The sequence below is a fragment of the Brassica napus genome, chromosome C7, assembly GCF_020379485.1.
Source record: "Brassica napus cultivar Da-Ae chromosome C7, Da-Ae, whole genome shotgun sequence".
Taxonomy (NCBI): Eukaryota; Viridiplantae; Streptophyta; class Magnoliopsida; order Brassicales; family Brassicaceae; genus Brassica; species Brassica napus.
The window spans coordinates 15,261,620-15,282,375 of NC_063450.1; the positions used below are offsets into that span (position 1 = coordinate 15,261,620).

General features: G+C 39.6%; 2 protein-coding genes and 1 pseudogene across 5 annotated transcripts; 2 read left to right on the plus strand and 1 right to left on the minus strand.

The window, feature by feature from the left end:
- The first annotated feature begins 4,406 nt into the window (after positions 1-4,406).
- Positions 4,407-14,529, plus strand: LOC106434828 (chromatin modification-related protein EAF1 B). Of its 4 annotated transcripts, none has more exons than XM_048763584.1 (22): positions 4,407-4,746; positions 5,096-5,262; positions 5,375-5,429; positions 5,521-5,618; positions 5,689-7,033; positions 7,136-7,255; positions 7,466-7,663; positions 8,006-8,194; positions 8,287-8,367; positions 8,472-8,529; positions 8,603-9,093; positions 9,197-9,250; positions 9,479-9,524; positions 9,868-10,061; positions 10,146-10,199; positions 10,280-10,360; positions 10,580-10,717; positions 10,799-10,915; positions 11,404-11,504; positions 11,588-11,794; positions 11,910-12,285; positions 12,387-14,529. In XM_048763584.1, exons 2-22 carry the CDS (start codon positions 5,135-5,137, stop codon positions 13,965-13,967), a joined length of 5,712 nt encoding a protein of 1,903 aa, XP_048619541.1. In that variant the 5' UTR covers positions 4,407-4,746; positions 5,096-5,134; the 3' UTR covers positions 13,968-14,529. The 4 variants fall into 4 exon arrangements, with proteins under 4 accessions (XP_048619541.1, XP_048619542.1, XP_048619543.1 ...); XM_048763585.1 differs by having other exon boundaries at positions 12,393-14,529; XM_048763586.1 differs by having other exon boundaries at positions 8,609-9,093.
- A 116-nt stretch (positions 14,530-14,645) lies between these two features.
- LOC106434822 (trihelix transcription factor ASIL1) lies at positions 14,646-15,719 on the minus strand. The gene has a single exon (XM_013875678.3). The coding sequence runs from the start codon at positions 15,639-15,641 to the stop codon at positions 14,748-14,750; it is 894 nt and encodes a 297-aa protein (XP_013731132.1). The 5' UTR covers positions 15,642-15,719; the 3' UTR covers positions 14,646-14,747.
- Positions 15,720-15,943: 224 nt separating this feature from the next.
- Positions 15,944-20,704, plus strand: LOC125590440 (annotated as a pseudogene).
- The last annotated feature ends 52 nt before the right edge of the window (positions 20,705-20,756 follow it).

The window sequence follows — 20,756 nt, forward strand, 5'->3', positions numbered from 1 at the left end:
AATTATGAAATATACCCATTTGTTACCTTGCACTCTTTCAATTTGCCAAATTTGCCAAAAACTTAAAACACACGAAACAACATTTACTTTGGTAGAAGTTCAATAATCATCTAACTCAAGAGCATTACTTCCATATGCAACACACTTAATATGAGTATACCTGAATTTTTTTTGTAGTAATATACCATGCAATACAATTATATGAAAATAATCGAATGATAGTTGTATCACTTACTCCAGACTAAATTTTTTTTTTTAGGTTTCATCATTCCTCCAGGCTCTCCAACTTGTTCAAGGTCCCCAACACAAACCAAAGCTCCATATATGTCTATTATTATAAGTTAACATCACGTAAAAGCTCTTATAAACACATGTAAAACATAAATTTTAATAACCCTGACTACTTATATTTCAGTTATTAAAAGAAGTACACTGTATTAAAACATACCTGAGCAAGCCCTCAGATTATGGTTTTAAGATCTTTAAAACCAAAATAGTTGCATTATGCTGTTGCTTCAACCTTTTTAATAACAATATTTTCTTTGGTGATAACATGGTAACGATTCCTTGTAGTCTTTATTATTCTGAAATTGTGAATCAGTTTGAAATTATAAATCTCATACTATTCACCTTCTTTGATAATGGTTAGATTTAATTTCATGATTTCATCAAGAACAGTTCATTGAATTGTGCATCTTTATAATAAAACATACATTACTTTGTTAAATTGTTTCGAATGCTTGATATTAAAATTTGGGAAGATACAAATCTTAATTTCTTATCACCAAACAACATCTATGTTTTCTTACTTGTTCTTGTAGAATCATTTCTGATAAACAGAAGGTATTAGATTTAAAGAAGCTGAAGTGAGTCTATGTGTTTTTTTTAAATCTTTTGTAGGAGCTTATATCTTTTTATTTCTTTCACAGGGTCTTGTGATGAACTTCCAATTGCCGAGCATCACATGTGTGCAAGGCATATCTATGCAAATTGGAAGAAGAGAGGTTTCTCAAGGTCATAATACAAGAATATGTTTTGGGGAGTAGCTTATAGCTACACTGAGGGAGAGTGCGAAGAGAAGGTGCAGTTAGTTAAAGCGTATGATTCTGCAACATATAGTGTGTTACTTGATACAGAGCCTGAGAGATGGTGTCGTGCATTTTTCAAAGAAGAGTCGCATTGTGCAGACGTACACAACAACCTTTCTGAGAGTTTCAATACGGCGATCAAAATGGCAAAATCAAAGCCTGTAATAAATCTGCTTGATGATGTAAGAAGACAAGCAATGAGAAGGATTTCGAGAAGGTACTTGAAAACTCGGAAGTGTGACACTACTATAACACCTATCACAATGGCGATACTGGAGAAAGTAAGGGTTGCAAACAAGTTCTGATCGACACTACGCAGCAGGAAAAGTTTGTATGAAGTTAACGAGTTTGAATATAGCTATTCTGTGAATTTATCCACTGATCAATGCGCTTGTCGGAGATGGGATCTAACTGGTATACCGTGAAAAACATTCTGTTTGTGTCCTACATGATAACCAAGACGATCCAGTTCGGTATGTGGCAGAGTACTACTACACAGGTGTCTTGAAAAAGACGTATGAGGTAAACATAAAACTAGTGAATGGATACAAGTTCTTGAAGAAGACCCATAAGACGACAATAGCAATACCGGAATTTCGCGAGCCAAGAGGTCGTCCTAAGACTAGGGACATGAAAAATAACCCTTTGAAGATTTACAAAATGCTGGAAAAGCAACTAGACATGGACAAATTCCAGATTGTAGCAAATGTAAGCAAACAAGACATACTTCAAGTGGATGCAAGAATGAAGCAGTGGTTGTCGAAGGGCCAAAGAACCGATGATGTCGTCCTCGAAAGAACCCAAATGAGGTAACAACTTGATTTCATTTTTTTGTTTTTCATACAATTTGTCATATAATTTTCATCAGCTTTTTGGTTTCAGGTACATCCCACATTACCACGAAAACGAAGAGGAAGAAGGACGACTCCAGTCACAACAAGCAGCTCTCATCCTATACAATACAATGTAACTAGTGAGCTGGTGTAAGTTCTAGTGCTCTTCATTCTCCTGTGTCAACAAATTCTATCAAACCACATGTGAAGAAGGCTTCTCGAGGTAGGCCACTGAAGATAAGAAAAACCGGAACATATCATATGATGTTGGGACATTTTGGAGCCCATTCACTGATCTCCCATTCGAAGTGTTTGGAGACCGGATCAATGATAGATCTGACTGAGAGCTTCCACAAGACCCAAAAATACAACCTCCACATGTCCAAACCAACCAGCCTCCTTTAGAGGGTTAAGAATATTGTCTTTTGTTTAGCTTTGATCTCCTTCTGTTTCAGCTAGCTTTGTTTCTTTTTGTTTTAGCTAGCTTCAGTTTATGACTCGGTGATTGACTTTTTTGATACGATTTTGTATGAATGTTTGACAACATTATCAGCTTTGGATTCTTATTTTCATGGTTTCTTTGTTCTTTTTCACAGTTCTAGATTCAACTATAACAATAACAATAGATAGTAAAAGCACAACAATATTCTAACAAACTGGAAGGCTTAACAAACACAAGTCTTACAAACCGTAAGTCAAAGAAACATAGTCTTACAAATAAGTCTTACATAACACAACATAAGTCTTCCAACCGATAACAAAAAAAAAAGAGAAGTACGAAAAAAAAAACAACATCAATACTTGGAAATCACCATTAGTCCTCCAATTACCACATCAAAACCAATCGATGAATTCACAAGAACACTCATTAGAACCGAATTCCTTTCTCTTAGTATCAACACCTCCTTTTTCAAACATTCACATTCTTCATTCTTTTCTTCATTATTTCCATTAATTCACTTGAGATTTCTGAATTCTCACAGCCATGAGTTGAAGATCTTACCTTCTCCCTCAAACTTGAAATCTCCTCTTTTTGCTCTCGGATTATGTCTCTAGCTTCCAACAATGCAAGATGCTGCCATCCTTCAGGTTTCTCCACATCACGCCAGCGAAAGAAGTTGCAGGAATCTCACCCGTTCGCAACCCAACACCCTCTGCAGCTCCAGAATCTTCGCCCTATATTATCAAAAGTCCAAGCTTGAACAAAATTTCCTGGCCGGTTACAGTCGCAACTCACACCACCATTGTCGTTGGATGATGAAATTTCACTCTGCCAGTTGAGACTTTGAGACATTCTCCAATTCTCTCTGATGTTACTCTGTTTAGTTCTCTTTGAGTTTCACTCTCACAAACCCTTCCCAAATCGATTTAGGGTTCTCCTTTTTATAGCCTAGAAATCACTTCAAAACGTGTTAAAAGAAATTTAAAAATTAACCACGTTTTAGTTAGTTAAACGTCTGTGATCAATTCCGTCAACGGAGTTTACTGTTTCGTTAAGTTTAATGATGGCAGGACGACTTGCGTCAAGTTGGGTGTTTAATGTGTTACAAAAATTAGTTTGATAGTTTGATGTGTTAGTGCTATACCTTCAAGGTTTAAAGTGCAAAATTTTGCCAATTTCACGGTTAAAAATGCGATTTTCCCAAAATAATATTAATTGAAAACATGTTTTCCCATAAAATCTTATCAATTTGAAAGCACTTTTCCCATAAAATATTATCTCTTGATAAGTGAATATTTTTCTTTTTATTATTGATGCTGATTCTCTTAACTCTAATTGGTATGTTGGTGTTCATAATCACTATTTAGAGCATCTCGAATGGCACACTATTTATTCCACTATAATTTACACTAAAATATATTAACTCTATTTTAGTGTAATTATAGAAGAAAAAATAGAGAGCCACCAAAGATGGTCTTAGACTCTTAGTGGATATAGTTGGACGTGGATAAATGGATCTGGAAATGAACAATTCCTACGGTTTTAAAACAAAAGAAATCGTATGTCTTATTTGCACTTTAAACTTGGATGCGCTAATTTGGTTTGTGGAGAACATGGTTCTAACACGGAGATTGCCAGCATTTTGGAATACATTAAAAAGATATAATTTTGATGATTCAGGACCCTAAAGCATGGTCGAGCTTCTCCACAAAATTAGGCGAGCATCGTTTCAACGAAGATTTAAGAATTTAAAAATCTTATCACATATCAAAGGAGTATAATGAGACAGTAGATGGTTTACCTAGGATAGCTCGGATTTTTTCCGTAGTTTGATTTGTGTTGGTTTTTTTAATTCCGTTTTGGATTCGTAGACCGATTCCTGGAGTAATATTAGCCTTTTGAAGTAAAAAAGGAGGGTAAGTTGGTGATTTGTTTTGTTACGAGCGACATGCGTGAGACTTGTAAATTTAGCAAGTTTTTATTGCATGAAACTGTCGTAACAGCAAACAAAAGCCCGAAAGAGAGAACCAAAACAAAAGGGGCCTTGTTTTGTCTTGGCAGAGGGCAAAAGAACCAGGCCCAGAACTCGAGTCAGAGAGAGAGAGAGAGGCAGAGAGACATCACCAAGAACACATTTTTTTTTTTTTCTGCGGAGAGGGAAACAAAAATTGAAAAGAAGAAAATTGCAGAATTAGAAATCTCATAAACAAGAAATTGATCTTCTTATTTCTCTGAGAAATCGATTTCGTCTTCGATTCGAAGGGTTAAACAAAGGGGGTTTGGGTTGTTTGTTCAATCTTCGTTCAAACCCTAGGAGAGAGAATAAGCGATTCGTGATTGCCCAACATCTGTGCCCTAGGCGTTGCTTTACGTTGAAATTCAGGTACTCTACCTAGTGTCCAGCTTTGCAACAGAGTCCGTGGGCACGCCCGCCATTATGTAGCTTAAGCTGATCATTTCAAATTTCCAACTTTGCTTCCTTCCTCGTTAGTGCTTGATTGATTCTCTCTCTTATCGACTTCAGCTCATTCTCGAGGCAAACTTTTGTTGCTTTTGGTTTCTAATAGCTTTATCTATCACTTTTAAATTTAACGGGCGTATATGATCTCTATGTTATGATGGAATAAGTAGCTCTAGCTCTAGCTCTTGATGTGTGTGTGTTTTGCTGCTATTCTGCTGCATCTAATCTTCTCGAGGTATACTGAGAGCATCTTATGTGTGTGTGTTTCCAGTTAGTTATCGAATTTATGGGACATCCAATGTGCTGATGCATGGATGGATATCTTCTAGTAAATGCTGAGCTTGATTCCATGGGAGGAGTTATTGATAGTGGAGGTGGTATTGGTCTCAAAACGTCTCCCCGCCGAACAGCAATTGAAAAGGCTCAAGCCGAGCTAAGGTATTTCAGATTGAGACTTATTCTTCTTCTGCGATGTTTTTAAACACACTACATTTTCTACAACTGTCGGTCGGCCACTTCCAGTGTGTAATAAAGATGCTTGTTTTAACAGGCAAGAGTATGACGTCCGTGAGTTAAGGAGGAGAGAACTAGAGTTTCTGGAGAAAGTATGGATACATTATTTGCAATTTCTCTCTTTTTTTTTTTTTCCTTTGAAAAACTTCTCATGACAAGCATTTACTCTTCTGTCTGATTCAGGGAGGTAATCCCTTGGATTTCAAGTTTGGTATTGCAACTTCACATAGCGTCCAATCTACATCACTCACAGATCACCAAGCAGAGCATTTTTTAAACAGGTACATTCGTATTTATTGTAGTCTCCCATTAAATATCATGGATTAACTCATCATTCTTTACCTGTAACAGTGGACTCAAGGATAGTTTTGCCCTGGCTTCCTCACCACATGGAGACTCTGTGGAGAGTAGTGGTAGACCCGCAGTTCCTACAGTTTCTGAACCCAACACAGCGGATAATCTTTTACTCTTTGATTCTGGAAATAAGTCAGTTGAGGGAGAAAACAATTTGAGATATCCTAACAGGCAACACAGAACGTCCGAGTCAGAACGGTCTTACAAAGCGAACACCAACCAAAATATCAAAGAAACAGAGGATTCTGCTATCTTTCGACCGTATGCTCGTAGGAACAGAACAAAGATAAATCGGGATTCAGCACGGTCAAGTTCCACGGATTTAGTTCAGAATCGTGGTGGTCTTGCAACGTCTATCTCTGTTCGCAGAGGATCAGTGGACGGAAAGGGTTGCAATTCTGAAGCAGCCAATCAAAAGGATAGGCAAACAACCTCTGTATCATGTCCAGTATTTGCAAATTCAAATAGAACTGTTGTTCCGAAAAATGTAGCTCCCAGTAATACGCTGCATACTAAGGTGGATGGTGGACCTGTTGTGCGAGAGAGTGCTGCTGGATCGAAAACTAGTCTATTGAAGGATGAAGCAGACATTACAATTAGAAAAAATTCCGCAGGTTTGCATCTTGAAGAGACTGGGGAGAAGGCACAACTAGTTTTGACTAGTACAGAGATTGGTTCTCCAAAAGCTGCAACAATAGCTGGCCAGGAAAATAATTCTACCCAAATGGATGAGCTAGGAGATTCCACAGGAGAAAAAAAGAGTTTAACAGATAGAGCAGCTGCAGGGACAGAGTCTTCTCATGCTAACAACTTAGAAGTAGATGTAGATACTGAAAGAGATCTTTATAGAGCGGACAAACTCGACTCAGATGAAATCTCTATGCCGAAGGCTTCAAGAGTCGAGGGGTTGCTGAATCAAACAGTTGGTGAATTGAAGATTGAGGATGAGACAGGTCGATCTACCACCATAATTAGTGAGTGCAGTCCTGCGCGTGAAATGCAGATGAATTCAGTTAAAATTGAAAATGAAAACTACAGAAGTGTGGCTGAGCTACAAAATGAAGAGGAATGTTCTGACACTGAGAAAAAGCTTCAACATGGGTTGGTTGTACCTGAAAATGATAAGAAAGTTAGTAGTGTTTTGGCTGACGATCCTAGTAGGTTTGTGCACCCTGGAAAACCTCAGGCATCTGTAGACGCAAGTTCATGCATGGTTGGTGATAATGTATTGTCAGGAACTGACGTTGAAGCATTAAAACATCAGCCTAGCTCAGATGATGGCTCAAAAGCGTTAGATACTGTGAAGGAAGACTCTCTCCTTGAGGAGGCACGAATTATACAGGTTTTCTTTTTCAACTTGGTTTGATGATCTTAAGCTCGCGAGCTTTCGAGGTACTTATATACCTATTCATCTTTTTTTACGTGTGACATAATACATTAATAGGCAAAGAGAAAAAGAATTGCCGAGTTATCCTGTGGTACCGCACCAGTGGAGGTCCGTGAGAAATGTCAATGGGATTTTGTCCTTGAAGAAATGGCATGGCTGGCAAATGATTTTGCTCAGGTCTGGTCTAGTTGAATCAGCTTTCTGATTGAAATTCTATATATTTGCATGGAAATTGCTACATTTTGTGGATTGTTATTCTACTTGTTCCGTTGACATCTGGACATTCTTATGCTTAAATGAGGTTTTCCACATGTTGCTGGAACATTTTTCATTGAGTGTTCAGATCGCATGTTGTTTATCCTCACATATTTCCTTTTCGTCTTTTAGGAGCGGCTTTGGAAGATGACTGCTGCTGCACAAATTTGCCATCGAGTTGCTTTGACTTCCCAGTTGAGATTTGAGGAAAAAAATCAGCACAGAAAGCTGAGAAATATAGCTTCAATCCTATCTAGTGCGATATTGAAATTCTGGAGTTATGTGGAGGTTCCTGGGGAGCTGGAGGAGAGAGGCTTGGGAATTGATAAGGTATTTGACGGACAGACCTCTGTTATGGTTTTTGATGACAATAGTTATCATAAGGTTCTTCCTTTTTCTTAGAAATCAGAACTATGCATACGCACACACACACACTTGTTGGATTAAATTATTGACAACACTGATTTCCTGGAACCATATTGTTAAGTTTGTGATATAAGCGACACAATTCTATGGATATATCCTTCGTATAATTGATCAGCCGGGTCTTTCTTATTTGCTTGAATGGTCTTCCAGTTTTACCTCCATGAATCTCTGGTTCTGTTGCTCTCTACACTACGATTTTTGTAAACTTAATGGTATGTTTCTTGGTAATACCATGGTTGTATGCAGGAGACCTGCCAAGAATCTAATTGTGAGAGTGGCAGAAAATGTTTAGCCGTGGGTGTCAGGGAGTATGCACGTAGATTTTTGAAGTATAACAACTCTTCTATCCCTGGTCATTCAGCTGCACCATCAACACCCGACTATATGTGCGACCCAGAAATATTGGATACAGCTCTGGTTGATCAGCTATCGGAAGTATGAACTTTTGTAAACTCTGCAGCCTCAGATCAATATAATTGCTGCGGGTAGCTCTATAATATAGCTGATTGAGCTTTGTTACTGTTCAGGAAAGCCTATTTTATTCAATTCCATCTGGTGCAATGAAGGTGTACCAAATATCCATTGAGACCCATCTCGCACGCTGTGAGGTATATTATATTTTTCTGTGCTAGGAGCTCTCATATTGTAACCATGATTGCTTAAATTTGTATCGGTTGTTCGGAGATATTTAACAGTATTTCTCTGTTCTCAGAAGTTTGGAAATAGCATGAAGGAGGAGGTTGATACATCAGCCTATGATGCTGTTGGAGGTATGCACAGTTCTTGGTTATTTAAGCTTCACGTGCTGGTTAAATATTTTCTGACCTCTTATCTCCATTGTAGATTCAGATTACGATGTCACTGCATTTGATGAGGATGAAGTAGAAACGAGTACCTATTATCTCCCTGGAGCTTTGGAATGCAGCAAATCATTTAATTTGAGCCACAAAAAAAGGAAGAATTTGATGAAGTCGCATTCTGCCCGGTCATATGATCTTGGAGCTGATTTACCATACGTGAACTACACAGATGGGTTTAACTCATCGAATTTGATGGCGAAAAGGGCTGCTAATAATATAAATGTCGGCTCAGTTCCTACGAGGCGTGTACGCACTGCTTCCAGGCCGAGGATTGTGAGTTTACCAGTGCCCTCAAAGACAGATGCATCTAGTGGGGATACTAGTTCTTTTCATGATGAGCAAAGTAGTTTGCATGGTGGATCGGCAGTTCAAAAAGGCACAGAGGTTGAATCAAGTGGTAATTTTGAGAAGCAGTTATCTTATGACATGGCTGAAACTTCAGGGAAACCTAAAAAGAAGAAGAAGACTCATCTGGTAGTTTGCAATATGCGCATCTATTACTTGCTTTTTTACTGAGAAATAGTTACTTTTAGTTTTACTCTACATTGCACTGTAATTTCAATTTCTTTTGTTGCAGGGATCTGCTTATGACCAAACCTGGCATCCCGATTCATCAGTCCATGCTGAACAGGTAATTTCATTTTAAAATCTTATGAATCCAATTGAACAAATGTTTAAGGAAAGTAAGTCAGGAGTTCAGGTGGTGTGTTTTAATCATGTTAATGCTGATTAGCCTGCTGTTCAGAGTTTCATATTTCTTGAAATGAGAACTTTAAATTGTAATAGTTGGTAAAATATGTACCATGTACTGGTAACTGACTTCCCATAAAAGTTTTCTAACTTATCCTTATTTTGGCAGAAGGACCACTGGAAGAAGCGAGTAGAGAATCATTTCGATATGAATGGTATTATTTGCAAATTCATTTTTACTCTCTGTTGCATTGTAGTTTAATTTCGGCAGTTGGGGGAAGCATCAGCCTCACTCTTCTTTTACCAACCAAACCGAGTTTATGCTTTAAGGAGAACTTTTTTGCATACATCTTATCATTAGCCACCAATTATAAAACTAAAATAGTGGATACTGTGGAGTTATAACCCTAGAGTAGAAGGTTGTAATTTGGATTAGTTCAACTGTCTCTGGAAACTAGCATGATTTTGCTGCTTTATTGACATTTCCCCTTTTATGTCTCAATGCTGATTTATAATGAGTTTATAATTCAGTGACATATTATAATTGCATTGTATAAGGTATATATGGTCCTCATGCAAAGAAGCAAAAGACCACCAAGCAATTGGTAGAGAATAATTTTGATGGTGCTATTGCTCTCACTGGATCAATTCCTTCTCCGGCAGCTTCCCAGATGAGCAATATGTCCAACCCCAACAAATCTATCAAATTTATTGGAGGTCGTGATAGGGCCAGAAAAATAAAAGGCCTAAAGGTATTTGCTGTTAGGGTTGCTAACTCCGCCAACCACTTTTATTTTAGGGTGTTCCTTTTAAACTTGAAAATTTGATTTACGCAGATTTCTCCTGGCGAGCATGGTTCTGGAACTACGTGGTCACTATTTGAGGATCAGGTATTTTTATTTGTCTTCTTTCTTAGCGTCAATGTATTGTTGGTTTCTCTGTAAGTTTCTAATTATGTTATACCATCTAGGCGCTCGTTGTCCTGGTGCATGACATGGGCCCTAACTGGGAGTTCATTAGTGATGCAATCAACAGCACTCTTAAAATTAAGGTAAGTGCTTGCTGTTTTGAAAATCTTGGGATTCTCTGTAAATTTCTCACCGAGTGGTACAGCTATACTTCATTTGATAATAATGTTGTTTCTATTCTAGTGAACTGTTTTACTGGATATTGTTGTCCAATATATTACTTTCCATGTAATGAACATTTGGGATTCGTTGCTGGCTGGTTGATTTGTTCATTGTTTGATCCGCATTTATTTATTTTCCAGTGTATATATCGTAATCCGAGTGAATGCAAGGAGCGGCATAAGATTCTGATGGATAAGACTGCGAGTGATGGGGCTGATAGTGCTGAAGACTCAGGGACTTCTCAGTCTTATCCATCCACTTTGCCTGGCATCCCAAAGGTTTTTCTTTAGCTCTGAGACGCTGAATAAAGCTTCTTGTTAGACCAATTGAAATACCTATGCTATCTTTGTTATATTCAGGGAAGTGCAAGACAGTTGTTTCAGCGACTGCAAGGGCCAATGGAGGAAGATACCCTGAAGTCCCATTTTGAGAAGATTTGTTTGATTGGGAAGAAGTTACACTATAGAAAGACGCAGGTTGGTTCACCTAGTATTTTTTACTGTTTACAAGCTTGTAATTTGAAACTACTGGACTTTCTTTCTGCATTTTCTAGTCCTATTTAAACCGTTGTCTATCAATAGTTATAGTTCAAGCTTAATTCAATGGGTGCTGTAGCTAGTTTTTGAGTCCCTTGTTGGAAGAATGCTGGAGGGGTCTTAACTTTGATAGTTTCAAAGAGTGTTTTCATGGTTACTTGTTCACGAAATTAGGCTTTTAAGTTGCACTAAAGATGGTAAACATTTTTGCTTATAGAAACCCGAGATATGGAATGGATTATCTTGTTGTAGTCAAAGTTTATGATGTGAAAGGCATGTTTCAAAGCGTAGCTGCAAACCTGGCTAACATTTACTGAAGTCATTAGGAACCGTTCCATTGTAGTTGGAAGTTTAAATCTTCACAGGCCCTAATTTTGTTTTCTTGTTGCTGCTTCTGTCTGTCTGCTACTGTTTCATCGATCTTCAAGAATGATGGTCGGGATCCCAGGCAGATAGTACCAGTTCACAATTCACAAGTCATGGCTCTTTCTCAAGTATTCCCAAATAATCTGAATGGAGGTGTTCTAACGTAAGTTTTGGTTTTCCATAAATAACTTTATTTCCTGTTTACTATTTCCGCGATACTAATATCTTGCTACTCTCCGGATGAAGGCCCCTTGATCTCTGTGATGCGTCAACTTCAGGTCAAGATTTATTTTCACTTGAAAATCCAGGTTCGCATCTGGGTCTTCCAATGTTGAATCAAGGGACGCCAGTGCTCCCTACTTCTGGATCAAACCCATCCACTCCTGGATCATCTGGTGTGGTTCCCGGCAACAGTTTACCAACCACACTTGGTTTACACCATTCTTCTGCAAGGTAGACCTGTAATGAATGGTTTCTTTTGGTGAATGCACACGTTTGTGCATCTCCGCTCAATGTGCTCAAGGTTTTAGTACTTCTTTTGGTTGGTGATATGTTTCTTTCCTTTTAGGGATGGTAGATTCAACGTTTCTAGAGGGCCTTTGCCACTTGATGAACAACATCGACTCCAACAGTCTAATCAGATGTCACCCGGTAGAAACCTGCAGCAGCCTTCTTCATTAACTCCTGGAGCTGTCTCAGGATCTGGACACCGCATGGTTCCTGGTGCAAACACCATGGGTGTAAGTGGAATGAACAGAGGAGCACCCATGTCAAGGCCTGGTTTTCAAGCAATTGGCTCAGCAGCAATGCCAAATACTGGTAGCATGCTGTCATCTGGTATGGTGGGAATTCCAAAAACTGGTAATATTCACTCTGGAGGAGGAGCTTCTCAAGGAAACCCCATGTCTAGGCCGCCTCGTGAAGCTGTTCAGCATATGATGCGGGTAAGCTACTTGGCTTTTGGTTGCTGCTATGCTAAATAGTTTATCTGGCTCCTTGGTTTGGTTTGGTTTGTAGACGTTCAGCGCTTACTGATATGCGTTAGTTTCAGATGCAGGCTGCTCAAGGGAACAGCCAGGGGATCCCAGCTTTCGGTAGTTTGAGTTCTGGATTTACCAACAACCAGACAACTCCTGTTCAGGCGTACCCAGGCCATCTTTCCCAGCAGCATCAGATGCCACATCAGTCGCATGTGCTTGGCAATTCGCAGCATCCTCATCTCCAGAGCCCAAGCCCAAGTCATGCCACTAGGGCACAGCAGGACGGATTTGCTCTCCGTCAAAGGCTAATGCACCAGAGGTTTGTGCAGCAGCAGCAGTTTGCATCATCCGGCACTAAGATGCCACATGGACAACAACAACAACAACCTCAGGGGACTTCTGTTTCTTCTTCGACACAAAACAATCAACAGACTCAACCACCCGTTTCGCCCCAGCCATTACCGCCCCCAGTGTCGACCTCTCCTAATACTAATGCTTTGACACAACAAAACCCTCAAAAATCTCAGTTGCCGCTTCATGGCCTGGCTAGGAATCCTCAGTCTGGTGCTCCTGGAGTAAACAATCAATCTGGAAAACAACGGCAGAGACAACTCCAGCAGCAGTCTGGAAGACAACACCCACACCAGCGGCAGCCATCACAAGGTCAACAGCAGAATAAACAATCGAAGGGGGCGGGTAGAGGAAACATGATTCATCAGAACATTACTCTTGATCAGTCACACGTGAATGGTCTCACCATGTCCCCCGGAAATCAGGCTACCGAAAAAGGAGACGCAATGGTTGCAGTTAGGCCTGATAGGGAGTCTAATGTGGGGACTGCCACGAGCACGCATCTTCAGTCTAAACCTTTTGTTTCACCACAGTCCTCAAATCATTCACAGCAATTGCCGAAATCATTTTCTGGAGCTACATCTTCATCTCAAGAACAACAGATACAGTTACCTTCAGACAATAGCATCCAAGGCCAGAGCTCACCTGCGGCCTCATGCAACATCCTGTCCACCTCTAGCCCCTCAGTTGCACCAGCAGTTGGACCTTCCAACCATCAGCATTTGTTGCTACACCAAAAGCAGCGTAATCAAGTGCAAGCTCAGCGAATTGCTCATCAGAATCATATTGAGAACTCTGATTTATCGACGAAGTCCCAAGCTGAACGTGTGCCACGCGTTCCGCAGCCTGTCCCCGATACCACACAAACAGCTAGTATGAGTACGAGCAAGGGTATGCCTCAAGTGACTAATGATTCGAACAACATAAAAGCAGTTGGTTCTACCGCTGTGCCTTCTCCAAATGGATTGGAACCTCCAGCTAGTGCCGCCTCTGTGCAAAGCGCTGCTCCTAATGTAGTAAACAGTTCTAATACAGACTCAGCTGGTAGTGATCCAGTAACAGCACTGAAGCAAGGACTAGCACCGAAGCATTTCCCTGGGGGCTTGCCTTGTCAGGAGCTCAAGGGCCTGATACAGAGACAAGAATCTCTACCAACAGTAGAAATGAGACCAAAGTTGCCAGAGCAGCTAACTGTACAAAATCAGAAACGTCTTGCTTCTAATCAGCAGTCTCCACAAATAGAAGAAGCACAAGAACTATCATCTCCCAAGCCTCCCGATACAAAAGTGGAGTGAGAGGCACGACAGATGAAACCTAGAACCTCGAGTAACTGTAGATCCTGCAAAGGGTGATGCTTGCCCTTACCGATAACCCTGTACAGGTACAAAAACTGGTTTGTACGGAGTCAGGGTCCTCACTGGCATTAAACATCATCAAGTTGGCGGTCTTTAGATTTTGCTGATTGGTTTGGTCCAAGCAAAGTAAATTATAAACTCTGCAGATGGAGTTTCTAGATTGGATGAGGGGAGAGGAAGATAAATGGGGGAAAGAAGGTGGATAGATAGGTTGATGATGGTCCCTTTTTTTACATCTTTTTTTTTTTTTCACAAGAGAGAAAGGTGTATTTGCATGTAAATTACCACTGCATCATAGAGAGGTCACTTGGTTCTTCCCATCTTTAGGTTTGGGAGAGTGGAAACAGTTTATAATGTTTTGTATAGAAGTCTGCTCTTCCACCCGCTTTTTCTTTTTGTTTGTCCCCTTCTAATTTCTACTCTTGTGGGTTTAGGATAGTTTAATTTGAATGTATTATTGTTTTTCTCCTTGTGGTTATAAATGAGAATCACAAAATGACTATATGCTTCCCATTCCGCTTCACAAATGTTCATGACATTGGATTACATTTGTAAGATTGGATAAGAACAATTGCATCTTTTGTTTTTTGTTAAATAACCAACATTTTGTTCACAAGCTTTGTTGGATTTGCAAATGGCATTCATAAACATTAGATTACATAGTTAACTACAGTGACATCATCTTTTTCACGTTATTTGGTTAACCTCGGATGAAAAAGGTTAGAAAGAAGCAAAGGAAGTGTTGAGAAACTGAAGAAGCTGAGCTTGAGAACTCTGAATCAATTTAAGCCGTTTCATCTCCATCTCCTTACGCAGCTTCACTGTCTCTTTAGCAAACTCCATCTTCTTGTTCTCCATCACCATTGTTTTCTCAGCGAACGCCCTAATCTCATAAGCTACTGCTCTCGCTCCCTTCATCCTCCTCTCACCACCTCCTCCTTCATCTTTCTTCTTCCTCTTCGATCTCTCCTTCTGTCCCCACTGCAACAATCCTCCACCAACTCCGGCGAATCTGTTAACAGTTCCAGGTCTTCTCACTATGTGATTGATACTCCTCGATTTGTTCAGACTCTCATCTTCGTAGTCGTCGTCGTCATCTTCATCTTCTGCGTAGTGATTACTTGGAGGAGGCAGTCGTGTGAGGGGACGAGCTGAGATAGGGGCAGGATTGCTATCTAACTCCTCCATCTGAGAATAGAAAGGCCATATGGAGATAGGTCCCATGCTCTGCCTCTCCGCTCTGAATCTTTTCCGCAACTTCTCCATCTTGTGCCGACACTGTGTCGCCGAGCGCTCGACGCCGGAGCGAGCTGAGACGGAGACGGAGATCTCTTCCCACTGGTTTGATTTCAGAGGACCTCGACCAACGGCGTACCACTTCTCCTTGTACGAGTCGATTAGGAGGAGTGTCTCGTCTTCGGTCCATAGCACCGGTTGGGTTTTTCTGGCGAACGCGGAGGTGGATGCGCCTAAGGCAACCACGGTGGTTTGCGGTGAGCGAGGGGTTTGAATCGCCGTGGAGTTCGAGGGTGGTGGATTTTGTTGCGGCGGATTAGGGTTTGAATCAGAAGGAGGAGGAGGAGGAGGAGAAGGTGTCGGCGAAGGCGTCGCCATGTGGCCAATGGAAGAAAGCACAACAACTAACTATTGCTTCTTCGCCTTTTCTTGTGTTGAGTTTTAACTCGAAACTCCAGATCATTGGGCTTTTGTCTGCACATTGACTTTTTACGTATTGGGCTAAGAGCAAGTGAATTCACAAAAAAAATTTATTAATCGGACCAATCGCGGGCTCCACGTGTCGTGGGGTCCGCGCTACAGTGATGATCTGGGTTCAGTGAAGTGAACTCCCAAGAGTCAGGTTCATTGCTTTTGTTTATTTTAATATTTTTTTTTTTCGAAAACTGGGTGAACTTCCCATGGAGTTCACTGATTCAGATGTCTCCGCGTTGACTTTTGTTTTTAACCGACCGAAATTCGTAACTGAACCATCTAGAGTTTTTAACCAAACACCTAACTTATTTATTTAATGTAGTTTTCTAAATTTTTCAGGTAACGTGATCAGCAAGTAAACACTTTTAAGATATTTTAGAGTTTTTGTGTTTCTTTCAAACCTTTCGAACTCAACACGAGTAAGGGAGAAAACTCAGTTTCCATCCCAATGGATCTCATCAACGAGATATTCTCAAGATTACCAGCCAAATCAGTCGCTAGGTTTTCTTGTCTGTCGAAGCAGTGGAGGGACATGCTTGACCGTTCATAATTCAAAGAGTTGTTTTTCACCAGATCCTCTGTTTGGCCGCGTCTCCTATTCTCCGTCAAACGAGATGGTTATGATGATTTGTGTTTATTCTCGTCGCCTCAGCCTCGTGATCTCTATGAGAAGTCGTCATCTCTTGTGGTAACAGCCGACTTCCACATGAAGTTACCTAAAGACATATGGACATGATATGAAAAACATGCCTTTGGTTTTGTCCATTTCCCTGGGCGTATGGGGATGGTGATATGTCCTAGCACGGGACAGTCGGCTCTTTTACCCGAAGATAATAGGGTGAGTTCGATAAACTATTTAGTGTTTGATCCGGTTGACAAACAGTTTAAGGTATTGAACATGTCGGATCTAATATTGACACTAGGAACCGGAGAAGACTCGTGGAGGCAGATCTATTGTCCCTTAAGTACAACTTGTCTACGTATGGTTTGCTTGAAGGGATATGCATCAATGGGGTTTTGTATTACTTTGCTACACAAAAAATTAATGTTGTACGTTCTTATCTCATAGTTTGCTTTGATATTAGGTCTGAGGAATTCAAGTTTACATACATAGATTTTATTCGTGGCCAGTATAGAATGATAAACTATAAGGGTAAACTAGGGGTGATTACTCTAGAGTATGATTATAACCCTTGGGATTGAGATCCTTATAACTCCAACGGTAGAAAGTGTTCCCTTAAGTTGTGTATGTCAGTTGTAAGGGATGTTGAAGACCCAAACTCTGAATGGTCAGAACATGTCTACACATTTCGGAAGACGAATTGAATCAATGCATTGGCTGCAGTCACGTTTCCACTTTATGGAAGAATCAAATCGTTGCTGGGGTTCTTTCTGTTGTTGGAGTGACTGTCACAGGCGACATTGTGTTGTGTATGGAGGATGTATCTAAGCCGCTTTATGTTTTCTACCTCAATATCGAAAGGAAGACTCTCCAGCGAGTTGAATTCCGAACTGCTAACAATGAAGCTTTTGAGAAATGTAGTAGCAAAGTTATACTCTCAGTGGACCATGTGGAGGATCTTAACTTTATTAACATGGAGACTTAGATATGATGCAACATACCTATATAGATTGATGGCGTAAAAACCCAAGAGAGCACTACATCAAACATCATCTTAGGCTCACATGCAACAAGATCCCCAAAGGTTTGAGAGCATTAACATATTTGATTCTCAACTTCTCTTTTTTTCTTAGGTACATGATTAATTCTTAAGTTGGATCAATATATATATGTATACAAGTTGTAAAAAAAATGTATACAAGTTGTATTATCCCGGTAAACTATCAAAGTTGGCAAATAAATTCTTAGATAATAAAAGTTTTTCTTTCAAGCCAGGCCAACTGAAGTTGTCTTCATAATATTTATAACGTAGAATCGGGCTATTTTTTTACGACACTTCCTTGTTTTGTGCGAGTTTATCACTCTGTTGGCTTAAGCATTTTTATCATGTCCTGGTTGTGTTACATGTCGTTAGAAGCATTCTTATGTTTTGTCCCACATTAATTGGGTTTTGGCATGGACATTTTGTATGCGTTTTGTAAACGAAATGACAATAAGTAGCTTTTATCCATTTTGGAACACATTATACACATATATAATGGGTTTGGTGTATTTGGCCGACTCTATTGGAACAATCAAAGTACTTGGTGGATTCTTAAACTTCGTTAGTGAAGTACTTTTTGACTAATTAGAGCAGTTGGTGAATTTGTTACAATATTTGGAGCTGAACACATGAGACGGTATGAGCTAGATGTTGAGAAGCTTCAGTGATATATATTTTGATATTGTCTTTTGGTGGTTTATGTTTAAGATTAACTGCTATTGACACTACAAAAAAAGTTGTCATTCATAGCACATTGTTATAGCATGTTTCACCGAACTGTTGTCGTTGATGAATTAAAATTTTTATTATTATAGAACAACATTTTATAAATGCTATGATTGAGTTTAATTAAGCGGGAACCTAAAATTTGCTTTTCCGCGAAACACTTAGTGAAAATCCCTATTCTAAACACTTTTCCCTCTCTATACTCGGGGTTTCTCTCTCTTCTCTCTCATTTTCCCCTCTTTCTCTATTGAATCCTAAGAGAAAGCCATCTCCATTCTTCATTTCGAAAAACCATCTCTGCCGCTCGAATCCGCCACAGCTCTTCGATTTAAATCCGGTTCTACATCTCGAAGGTATCAAAGATCCAAATTTTGACATCTCAGTCGATGTTGAGCTCAAATCGAAGAGTTGTTTTGTTGTTTTGATTTCTTGTTTGATTTGAGTTTTATTCTTCACAACATAACCCTAGGATTGTAGTTTTATCTTTTTCGATTTACAGTTTAGGGATTCCATTTTTAAACAAAAAATTCCAAGATAAGTCTTCTTAATTGTTAAATGTTGCTTTTTTGTTTGGTATTGTGCTTTAAATTCTTATATGTGTCTGACTATATATTGATTCTATCATCTACTTACAAGTTATGTGTTATATGCTCTCAATTTTATTGATCTTCTTATGGATGTGAGGACAGCTTATGTGTTATTTGGTCTGAATCTGGGGACAACTTGACAAGTTCTTTATGTTACTAAAGGTTTCAATTTAGGTTTGAACACAAAATGATGGACAAAGCATGGGTACATCTAAGCAGGTAATGCACTTTAGCGTATGTGCTATGTTTCAGCTGGTGTTTAGAGACTTAACTTGTTTTTTTTTTCCTTTTGATTGTTAATTGAAGAGTGGATCCTGGTTATGAGAGAGGAGCTTCAAAGTTTGTACGGGATGTGGTTTCAGCTATGGGAGGGATTGATATGATTGCATGTCGGGTATTCTGCCGTAACATAGATCGTCACTCAGGAAGCGTCGTACTTGACCATCTTGTTACTAGGGGAATGGAGGAGGGTTATAAGATGCGACATGATTGGTATCTACATGGAGAATTGAACTCAGGGGTTGCAGGTGAAAGCAGATATAGTGAATGGAACGATGAGATCTTTGGGTTATACAGAGCTCCTGAGTGTTTTGATGAAGAGTTAGCTGCTACGGGGGATTTATCTGAGATGGCAAAGGGAGACGACAAGAAAGAAGATGAGTTCTTGGCAAAGCTAGCTGATGCTGAAACACCACTGTATCCAAGTTGTGCAAGCCATAACAAGTTTTCTGCAATTGTTTCATTATTTAGATTGAAGACTCAGAATGGGTGGTCTGACAAGAGCTTCAATAATCTGCTATAGACATTGCCAGAGATGTTACCAAAGCAAAATGTGTTGCACACATCATCGTATCATGTGAAGAAATTTTTGAAAATGTTGACATGGGTTACGAGAAGATTCATGCATGTGTCAATGACTGCTGCCTATTCAGAAAGAGGTTCAAGAAGCTTTAGAAGTTTCCACAGTGCAAGGCTTCAAGATGGAAGAGCTTCAATAATCTACTATAGACATTGCCAGAGATGTTACCAAAGCAAAATGTGTTGCACACATGTGAATGGGTGGTCTGACAAGAGCTTCAATAATCTGCTATAGACATTGCCAGAGATGTTACCAAAGCAAAATGTGTTGCACACATCATCGTATCATGTGAAGAAATTTTTGAAAATGTTGACATGGGTTACGAGAAGATTCATGCATGTGTCAATGACTGCTGCCTATTCAGAAAGAGGTTCAAGAAGCTTTAGAAGTTTCCACAGTGCAAGGCTTCAAGATGGAAGACTAATATGCACACTGGCCAGAAGAAGAAAGACGTCCCACAGAAAATTCTTCGTTACTTTCTTATAATACCAAGACTGAAGTGAATGTTCCGGTCTGAGGAAATGGTTAAGGATTTAAGGTGGCACTTTAGCAACAAAAGTAGTAATGGAAAGCTTCATCATCCTGTTGATTCAGTGACATGAGATCAGATGAATGCTAAATACCCTACATTCGCAGCTGAAGAAAGGAACCTCAGGCTTGTACTTTCAACAGATGTATTCAATCCATTCAACATGAAGAATTCGATGTACAGTTGTTGGCCTGTTTTATTAATAAACTATAACTTGCCACCTGATTTATGCATGAAGAAGGAGAACATCTTGCTTTCATTATTGATTCATGGTCCACATAAGCCTGTAATAGTATAGATGTGTACTTAGAACCCCTTATTGACGATCTGAACAGTCTGTGGAGCATTGGAGAGGTAACCTACGACGCTCTTACTCGATCTACTTTTACTCTTAAGGCGATGCTGCTTTGGACGATCAGCAATTTTCCAGCTTATGGGAATCTTGCAGGCTGCAAAGTAAAGGATAAAATGAGGTGTCCTTTATGTTGGAAAAATACAAATAACATGTGGCTGAACTTCAGCAAAAAACATGTGTACATGTGCCATAGAAAAGGTCTGCCTCCAAGTCATAGTTTTAGAGGAAAGAAGAAATGGTTCGATGTAAAAGCTGATTACTAATTTGTTTTGCATGTGAGTGCATGCAAGGTTTGAAGT

Excerpts from the sequence above, each read along its gene's own strand:
- LOC106434828 (XM_048763584.1), top strand. The coding sequence starts at position 5,135 with ATGGATGGATATCTTCTAGTAAATGCTGAGCTTGATTCCATGGGAGGA. Across the intron at positions 9,094-9,196 it reads AGAAGAAGAAGACTCATCTG|GGATCTGCTTATGACCAAAC; the intron begins GTAGTTTGCAAT and ends CTTTTGTTGCAG. Across the intron at positions 10,916-11,403 it reads TACACTATAGAAAGACGCAG|AATGATGGTCGGGATCCCAG; the intron begins GTTGGTTCACCT and ends TCGATCTTCAAG.
- LOC106434822 (XM_013875678.3), bottom strand. The coding sequence starts at position 15,641 with ATGGCGACGCCTTCGCCGACACCTTCTCCTCCTCCTCCTCCTCCTTCT.